Genomic DNA, 10,431 nt, shown 5'->3' on the forward strand with positions numbered 1-10,431 from the left:
ATAATAAGCTGAGCTAATAAAATGACCATGTCACATACAACGTACGTAACTTTCACTGTAATAGTAAACAATATGTTGTCTCAAAAGTAAAATCTGTAGTAAAGTGCCTATTTGAATGCAGAATGATAAGGATTATGCAGAGTTCTCATCAGCGCGATATACTACTACAACTTTGTAGTGCAAAGTGATTAGCTATAATTGGAACTCTTAACTACTTAAATGGGACCATGTCTACATAAATATGAGATATCATATTTTCAACTGAATCATGATTTGTATGAGGTACTTTTCCCATTCTTAGCTGCTTCATCAATATGAGAAAAATATTTCTTCTACTCTAATGAACCCCCAACTAAGTTTTTTGATTGACCCATAGTTGATTGATTAATCCTAAAGCAAATATGTGATACACCACATATTTAAGTTTAGTATTATCTAGATATGAAGAATAAAACATTCATATAGTAAACATAGCTTGAATGACATGGTCACTAGTTCAAATTGTTTCAGTAGTGCCACAAGGCACCAATAAATAATGTTGCCTACTTCTAATCTAGCTAGAAAATTAGGCTTATCAGTAAACACCATTAGTAACAATTAACACGATTCAAAGAATAGTTTAAATAGGTGGTGCTCCAGAAGCCTGAAGCAAATACAACCGACAACACGGTGTTCCATCATCAGGATGAGTTTGTATTGACCGTGGCAAGCTGCGCAACTTGTTGAACAAATTTAGTGGATTATGCAACAGCCCGAAATGGGCATCTGGATCACCAATCTGAGAAAGTTTAACTTGAGAAAATCCTAGTGATGGCAATAACAGATCAGGCCAATCACTATAGAAATGGAAAATGGAGCTGCACATTTTGGTTGATTGCTTGTTCATGAAATCTGCTAAAAGTACTGTATGAGCAGAGGCACAGTTATTAGCGATAACATTGAGTACTTCCATTGCATGAGAATGTGATAGATAGTAGAGGATGCCTTCTAATACCCACACTGTATTTTTCTTTAGTTCTAATCCTGATGATTGAAGCTTTTTAAGCCAATCCTTTTCTCTTAAATCAGCTGCCACTCTCTTCAGTGATTTTGATGTCATCATCGGGTGTTTTTGATCATTTCTTGCTTCTTTTAGAACAGTAATTTTCATCTGCAAGACCTCTGGGAAATCAACCTCAAAAATATCACTTTCTTTCAAGCAACTTAAGCGGTATGCCCTTGTATCCATACCTGTAGATAAGCAGATTGATATTATTGGTCTGTTGTGTACTGTCCCTATTCAAATAATTGCAGGGGTAGAAAGCATATAAAATGCCAGATCGATATACTAAGTTCTCGCTAATGCACCAAGTTTAGGAAAAGGCCAGAATACATTGGGTCTTTTGTACGTAGCCTTATCTTGCATTTGTTGCAAGAGACTGTTTCCACGGGAAGATCTCCTAGTCACAACAATGACAACTCTTGCCATTGTGCCAAGGTTCTCCCTCATTGAGGAACTGAGAATGCTTGGAGTAAAATGCACATTTATATTGGGATACTCCAATTCATAGTTCAAACTCCCTAGTTATTGCGATAACTCAAAGCAAGTAAATTTTGCATCACGTATGTCGAATCCAGTTGAATGTTTCAATTTAAATAGTCATGACCCGTTTATAGATTGTAGAGATTGCTTATTACCAGTCACTAGGGTGTGAATGACTGCAGTTCTTGTTGAATTTTGACAAAATTAATGTGAACTAGTGTGAACATTTGAAGCCTCCTTTTAGGAAGAAATTGGTAGATGCATTTTTCATGCATTTATATTGCATGTTCACACTTAATATGATGTCATGCATGACATTATTAAGGTCATTTCCCTTCTATAAATAGCAAGAGTTTTGTTCATTTGTAAACATTTCTCACTTACCTTCTTATCTCCTAAGGCATTTGAATCTTCTTTCTCTCTTGTAGTATTTCACTTGTATTTTTGGAGTAAAATAAATTTGAGTTGATTGTGTCCGAGGACTAGGCAAAAATTAAATTTTGCCGAACCTCGTTAATTTCTGGTGTTCATTTTATTATTGTTTCATTTACTATTTATTAGCTATATTTAGATATAGTAGTTGTGATTTAATCACTCTCTATATATTCGACTTCCGCAACAATTGGTATCAGAGCCAAGGTTCTATCTTAGTATGCTCTATGGTTGCAGCATAGTCTGAACTTCCACATCAGAAAAGAATTACTTTAGTGTTTTGTACTGTCATCAAATAAATAGTATCTGTAGCAAAAATGGGAGATAATAAAAATGAAGAGTCCACATCGGGTGTCAGTAATACGTCGTTGGCATCTTCGCTTATGACAAGAATTATGTCAAATGCGAAATTTGCAGTTAAAATTTTTGACGGGTCAGGACATTTCGGGATGTGGAAAGCTGAGGTTCTTGATGTCCTTTTTCAACAAGAGATAGATATTGCCATAGAAGAAAAGAAACCAGACAATATCGGAGAAGGACATTGGAAGATTATCAATCATGTTGCTTGTGGTACCATTCGACCTTACCTCGCAAGAGAACAGAAGTATCCATACACAAAAGAAACTTCTGTAAGTAAATTGTGGAATGCGTTGAAGGATAAATTCTTGAAGAAAAATAGTCAAAATAAACTTTACATGAAAAAAAGACTATTACGCTTCACATATGTTCCTGGTACTACAATGAATGGTCATATCACCAGCTTTAATAAGTTGGCGACAGATTTGCAGAATATGGACGTGATTTTTAGTGATGGATATATGGCCTTAATGTTATTAAGTTCACTTTCCGATGAGTACGAGTACCTCGAAACTACTCTACTTCATGGGAATGATAAAGTGTCTCTCAAAGAAATTTGTCCTGCCTTGTACAGCTATGAACAAAGAAAGAGAGAAAAACAAAAGAGTGGAGAAGGAGAAGCACTGGTCGTGAGAGGTCATTCTCAAAATCATATGAGAACGAAGAAAGGAAGATCCAAGTCAAGATCTAGACCCAGCAAAGATGAATGTGCCTTTTGCCGAGAAAAGGGGCATTGGAAGAAAGACTGTCCAAAGTTGAAAAACAAGGCCAAACCTAACAATGGAAAGGTTGTCATGGATTCAAATATAGCTGATGTGATGACTCTGATTTCTCACTAGTTACAACCGAGACATTTAAACCATCTGACATATGGCTGATGGATTCAGCTTGTAGCTATCATATGTGTCCCAACAAGGACTGGCTCGTTGATTTTCAAGAAGGAGAATGTGGAGTTATTCACACCGCAAATAAAAATCCTCTTACCACATATGGTATTGGTTCAATCCGATACAGGAACTATGATGGATTTGATCAGAATATTAACAGATGTTCGATATGTACTAGAATTGAAGAAAAATCTCATTTCTATAGGAGCCGTAGAGTCAAAGGGGCTCAAAGTCGTTGTAGAAAATGGGGTAATGAGAATATGCTCTGGTGCACTAGTGGTAATGAAGGGAATTCGGCGAAATAATAACATGTACCACTATCGCGATAGTACAGTTATTGGGACAGCAACAGTGACATCCAGTGATGACAATGAGGCAGAAGCAACCAAGATATTGCACATGCGCTTGGGACATGCCGGAGGAAAATCCTTGAAGATTTTATCAGATCAAGGATTGTTAAAAGGAGTAAAAACTTGCAATTTGGAATTTTGTGAGCATTGTGTCAAGGGAAAACAGACAAGGGTTAAATTTGGAACAGCAATCTATAATACTAAAGGTATTTTGGATTATGTTCACTCTGATGTTTGGGGTGCTTCCAAAATACCTTCATTAGGTGGGAAATACTATTTTGTAACCTTTATTGATGACTTTTCCCAGAGAGTGTGGGTATATACTATAAAAACCAAAGATGAGGTGCTGAAAATTTTTCTCAAATGAAAGGCGATGATAGAGACTCAAACAGGCAAAAAGATAAAGTGTCTTCGCACAGATAACGGTGGAGAATACAAAAATGATCTTTACAATAAGATTTGTGAAGATGATGGCATTTTGAGACATTTCACCGTTAGAAATACACCACAACAGAATGGAGTGGCAGAACGCATGAACCAGACTTTGCTGGAGAAGGTTCGGTGTATGTTGTCCAATGCTAGCTTGGGCAAAGAATTTTGGGCTGAGGCAATAACATATGCATTCTACCTCATTAATCGTCTACCATCTGCCGCTATTGGAGGCAAGACACCATTTGAAAAATGGTATGGAAAACTTGATAAAAATTATAATTTTTTGCATGTGCTTGGCTCAATTGCATACTATCATGTGAAAGAGTCAAAATTGGATACGAGGGCAAAGAAAGCTATATTTATGGGGATTAATTCTGGAGTCAAAGGATACCGATTATGGTGTCCAGAGACAAGAAAAGTTATATTCAGCAGAGATGTTACCTTTGATGTATCTGCCATAACAGATAAGGTGACATTTGAAGATGTCAAACAAACTGATTGTGCTTTAAAGCAGGTGGAGTTTGAGGGAAAATTAATTTTCCCAACACAGGGAGAAAACGAGGAAACAATAGAATATTTTTCCCTGGAAGAAGAGTCAGTGGAAGGGGAAATTCCAACTCAGGAACCCTAACAACAACTTGAATCAATAGCAACCAACAAGCCAAAAAGAACAATAAAGAAATATGTTTGTCTCATAGAGACGGTGGCTTGTGCAGCCTCAATTGTAGCTGATGGTGTTCCTACCACTTATAAAGACACAATCCAAAGTTCAGAAGAAGATAAGTGGAGGATTGCCATGGATGAAGAAATGCAGTCCCTTCATCAGAATTGCACATGAAAATTTGCCAATCTCCCGAAGGGCAAGAAAGTAATTAGGTGCAAATGGGTATTTGCAAAGAAAGAAGAATTTCCTAACCAAGAAGATGTTCGCTACAAAGCAAGATTGGTGGCCAAAGGGTACGCTCAAAAGGAGAAAATTGATTACAATGGGGTGTTTTCTCCAGTTGTGAAACACTCATCCATTAGAGTTTTGTTGGCTTTGGTAGCACAGTTAAATTTGGAACTAGTTCAGTTAGATGTAAAAACTGCATTATTACATGGAGACTTGGAAGAGAAAATCTATATGACTCAGCCAGAAGGATTCAAAGTTGCTGAAAAGGAAAATATGGTGTGCAAACTTGAAAAATTATTGTACGGATTGAAACAATCTTCTAGACAATGGTACAAATGATTTGATAAGTTTATATTGCGGCAGAAGTACAGAAGAAGCAAATATGATCATTGTGTGTATGTGCGCAAGCTTGAAGATGGATCTTTCATAGATCTTCTCCTATACGTTGATGATATGTTGATAGCTTCCAAAAGTCAAGAGGAAATTGAGAAGTTGAAGATTCAACTAAGAAAGGAGTTTGAGATGAAGGATTTAGGTGAGGCAAAAAAAATTCTTGGCATGAAGATAAAAAGAGATAGACATTCAAAGAAACTCTATCTATCTCAAAAAGAATACTTGAAGAAAGTAATAGATCGATTTGGCATGAATGAGAACACGAAGTCAGTTAGCACTCCTCTTGCTCCTCACTTTAAGCTTAGTGCTGCTATGTCGTCGAAGAATGAAGCTGAACGAGAGTATATGTCAAGAGTGCCATATGCGAATGCCGTTGGTAGCTTGATGTATGCAATGGTTTATACAAGACCTGATATTTCACATGCTATCGGAGTTGTAAGCAGGTATATGCATGGTCCAGGAAAGGAGCATTGGCAAGCTGTGAAATAGATTCTACGGTATATTTATAATACTGTAGATGTTGGATTGATTTTTGAGAAGGAAGATAGTCAGTATCTGGTTGGATATTGTGACTCGGATTATGCGGGTGATTTGGACAAGCATAGATCAACTACTGGTTATGTTTTCACTTTTGCAAATGCACCACTTAGTTAGAAGTCTACTTTACAGTCAACGGTTGCTTTGTCTACTACTGATGCAGAGTACATGGCAAATTACAGAGGCTGTAAAGGAGGCAATTTGGCTTCAAGGGTTGCTTAGAGATCTTGGTATTGGTCAAGAAAATATCACACTATTTTGTGATAGTCAGAGTGCTATCCAATTAGCAAAGAACCAAATTTATCATGCAAGGACGAAGCACATTGATGTTCGATATCACTTTGTACGAGATATTATAGAAGAAGGTGAAGTGATGGTGCAGAAAATTCGGACTACAGACAACCATGCCGATATGCTAACAAAAGTAGTGACTGCGATCAAGTTTCAACATTGTTTAAACTTGATCAACATTGTTGAACTTTGAAGATTGGAGTTGAAGACACAATCAAAATTTATCAGTAAGAGAAAATTGCAAAAGTGGAATCTTGCCAAGGTGGAGATTTGTTGAATTTTAACAAGATTAATGTGAACTAGTGTAAATATTTGAAGCCTCCTTTTAGGAAGAAATTGGTAGATGCATTTTTCATGCATTTACATTGCATGTTCACACTTAATATGATGTCATGCATGACATTATTAAGGTCATTTCCCTTCTATAAATAGCAAGGGTTTTGTTCATTTGTAAACATCTCTCACTTGCCTTCTTATCTCCTAAGGCATTTGAATCTTCTTTCTCTCTTGTAGTATTTCACTTGTATTTTTGGAGTGAAATAAATTTTAGTTGATTGTGTCTGAGGATTAGGCAAAAATCAAATTTTGCCGAACCTCGTTAATTTCTGGTGTTCATTTTATTATTGTTTCATTTACTATTTATTAGCTACCTTTAGATATAGTAGTTGTGATTTAATCACTCTCTATATATTCGGCTTTCGCAACAGTTCTATTAGTTGATAAGATTAGTGCCTTACCTGGTTAACGTCTAGCTTTTTGGTTGATCAAAAGCTGGAACATGGCATCTTATTAATGTTCTGAGTCTTTGCAGAATCATTGGTCTGTTAATTTTGTAATAGAATGACTAACATACTCATACTTGAAGTTAATTAGTTCATGATGAGTCACTACAAGTTTACTAACCAATAAGAAATTGTCTTTGAGTTGCAAGAAGGAACACATCCATATATCTTTTGCCTAAGATGCAACAGAGAGATTAGTTTGATACATCTCCTAGTTTACCATAGAGGAAAAGTTTCTTTACCTGCACTGGAATGAAAGTGGTCCGAATAGCATGTAAAGATATGAAAGATTCATTTAGCCGACTCTTACTAGTTTGGTAGTAAGACATACTAGTTGATTTAGTTTAACTTTTGTCTTAGTTTAACTTCTATATGACAGTGTTGGGTGTGCGAACGAAGTCCCACATTGGAAGCTGAAAAGATTGGGAATCTGCCTATAAGGTATAGAGATCACTTAATGATGTGAGGCCTTCTCAGAAAAATCGTGCGGGATTGGTCCAAAGCGAACAGTATCACACTATGTTAAGAGTATCTTTAAGTTATTTTAGCCCAACAGACGGTACAAAAAGAACTTTTACACTGTCAGGTCACTTAAAATATAACTATAGGTAACTGTTCATCAAAAGTGGGATTCGTAACCTGGAAATTAAACATGCTAGTATATGCAAAATGAATAAATTTACATGGCCACCATATATAAGTTAAATCCTTTTCTATCACCTACCTGCTCCAAGAAGGACAACTTGTGTTGCTCCACCATCAAAGGAACTAAGAGCAGCTTCAATTTGTTTATCAAACCATAGTGTTCTAACAGCAATCATTACACCAGAAACCTCTGTTGCATTATTAAGACAATCCCTCTTAATCTTTTCATACAAGCTTTTGAGGTATGTCTCTCCTGCTAGTAACTCAGCTAGTGGATCATTTATCACATGCCTCCACAGTGCCCTTCCTGCTGCAATCTGGCACGCTGATCGTCGCGACATATCCCATTTATGTTCAATTTCTGTATGGAGTTCTCTAATATTATCGGTATACAACGAGTTGGGTAATATGAATTCTGGCCATTGCTGGACAGAATTCACTTGGTTAGACATTTCTATGCTAAGACGTTGTAATATAAATCATGAGTTTTATAGGAGAAATATTTGTAGTAGTAGGGATAAGAAAAGAGAGCCACACAGAACCAATTAATGTCACAGAAAAAAAGAACACAAATATCGTGTCCAGCTTCTTTTCGTTACATAAAGAAAGGGAATGAAGGAGGCCACGACTACTATCAATTCGTATAATTTTTTTTGTTGCATTACTATTAGCAGAGAAGGGCATATATAAGAGTGGTCCAATTTTTTTTTCCTAACTCAAGTACACGTTTGTTTCCATTATATTGGTTGTCTGCCTCAAAATCTACTTTCATGTGCCTGAAAAAGGCAAGTCGACCTAAGATATTTTAGGGGATTTGCAGTCTTACCCTATATTTGTGCCACCTTTTAATCTGTACCCTATTTTTAAAAATTATTGATTTGGTAACCAACTGACAAAAAATTCATAATAATATGACAGTTATACCCCTGACAAAAGATATAAAACCTACATCACGCATTAATCGCTTGATCTGCAACCTCATTCGTGAAAAAAGATCTCCTCCTCTCCTCTCAGCAACTTTATAAAAAATCAGAAACTTAAACCAGATTCATCTTCAGAATCACACTTGCATGAAGTTGTTTGACGGATATAGCATGAAGTTCACTTATAGATCTTCAAAAACTTTTCAAAACTTCAAATTTAATGCATGAAGGATATAAAAAAAAGTTGTTTCACGTTGAAGTCTGAAGTTTTAATCAAATACAAGCTAAAACTTCATGCTAATGTAGTATGAAGTTGTTTCACGTTGAAGCCAAAACTTCATTCTAATGTAGCATGAAGTTGTTTCATGTTGAAGCTAAAACTTCATGCTAATATAGCATGAAGTTGTTTCACATTGAAGCTAAAACTTCATGCTAATGCATGCTAAAATTATTTATTCTGCAGTCTACAGTTTTGTCATGAGTTTTATCTGAAACTTCAGTCTAAACAAGCTGAAGTTTTATAGTTCATTTGCTAAAACTTCAGACTAAACATGTCTAAGTTTTTGTCTTGCAGTATGTAATTTTCTAATGAGTTTTTGCTAATGCATACTGAAGTTATTTAGTTCATTTGCTAAAATTTCATACCAAAACATGCTGAAGTTTTGTCCTGCAGTCTACGATTTTTTCATGAGTTTTATCCGAAACATCAGTCTAAACAAGCTGAAGTTTTTTAGTTCATTTGCTAAAACTTGAGACTAAACATGCTTAAGTTTTTATCTTGTAGTATGTAATTTTCTAATGAGTTTTTGCTAATGCATGCTGAAGTTATTTAGTTTATTTGCTAAAACTCCATACCAAAATATCCTGAAGTTTTGTCCTGCAGTCTACAGTTTTATCATGAGTTTTATCCGAAACTTCAGTCTAAACAAGCTGAAATTTTTTAGTTCATTTGCTAAAACTCCAGACTAAACATGCTTAAGTTTTTGTCTTGCAGTATATAATTTTCTAATGAGTTTTTGCTAATGCATGCTGAAGTTATTTAGTTCATTTACTAAAAACTTTATACCAAAACATGCTGAAATTTTATCATGCAGTCTACAGTTTTGTCAATAGTCTTTTATTAAAGAAGGGCAAAATCATCTTTTAAAATGCTTTTAACAAAAAAACGGGTACAGATGCAAACAGAAAAATAAAATGGGTACAAGTTAAAAAGGGGCAACCAAATAGGGCGCCCCATGCAATTTTTACGATATTTTCTTGGTTGGTGTGAGATGTCTGGAGGCCCGATTCATATTTTAAAACAATTGTTACCAAAGTGTTACTGGACCTAGGGGTGTACATAGGTCGGATTGGTTCGGATTTTGCAATTACCAAACCAAACCTATTGTGTTGGGTTATTAAATCTAAAGACCAAACCAAATCAATAAACTCGGGTTTTTCAATGTTGGTTTTTCTCGGGTTTTCGGGTTGTTCGAGTTTTTTCGATTTTTTCTCCAGTAAAATCTTCGTAGCACAAAACATATAACTTGTGCTCCAAATATTTCTTTAATCCTAGTGAGATACAACTATATAAGGTATTTTCCAAGAAAATAATACAAAGTATGAGATGTGTCATGGCAATATCCTAAAATATTCAACAATAAAATCACTTAATATAAATATTGCTAATTAAAAAGTCATAATAAAAATAAACATAATCTAAAAGTACTAAGTCATGCTAAAATAAATAGACTAATTAGGGAGTATTAATTACACGATTGAACGCTAAAAATAATTTAAAATAGGTTATGTATTTTTATGTAAAACATTGCAAAACATAAAATAGATATTCAATACATTATCATTCCTAATATTAAATTGAATATCTTATGTTAGCATTAATATTGATTTGATTTTAGTTTGGGCTTTTGTTAGCATTATTTGAGTTACTAATATTAATAACTATAAAACTTATTGGAACATTCAAAAGTTCTAAGTTCAACCTTGAA

The 10,431-nt window shown here is 35.1% G+C and overlaps 1 protein-coding gene across 1 annotated transcript; it reads right to left on the reverse strand.

Moving 5' to 3' along the window:
* Positions 1-442: 442 nt before the first annotated feature.
* LOC107766770 (uncharacterized) lies at positions 443-8,170 on the reverse strand. Its single transcript, XM_016585615.2, has 2 exons — positions 7,600-8,170; positions 443-1,230 (listed from the first exon to the last, which is right to left on the reverse strand). The coding sequence occupies exons 1-2, from the start codon at positions 7,970-7,972 to the stop codon at positions 620-622; spliced, it is 984 nt and encodes a 327-aa protein (XP_016441101.1). The 5' UTR covers positions 7,973-8,170; the 3' UTR covers positions 443-619.
* Between the last annotated feature and the right edge of the window lie 2,261 nt (positions 8,171-10,431).

This window comes from Nicotiana tabacum, chromosome 15 (genome assembly GCF_000715075.1).
Source record: "Nicotiana tabacum cultivar K326 chromosome 15, ASM71507v2, whole genome shotgun sequence".
Lineage (NCBI taxonomy): Eukaryota > Viridiplantae > Streptophyta > Magnoliopsida > Solanales > Solanaceae > Nicotiana > Nicotiana tabacum.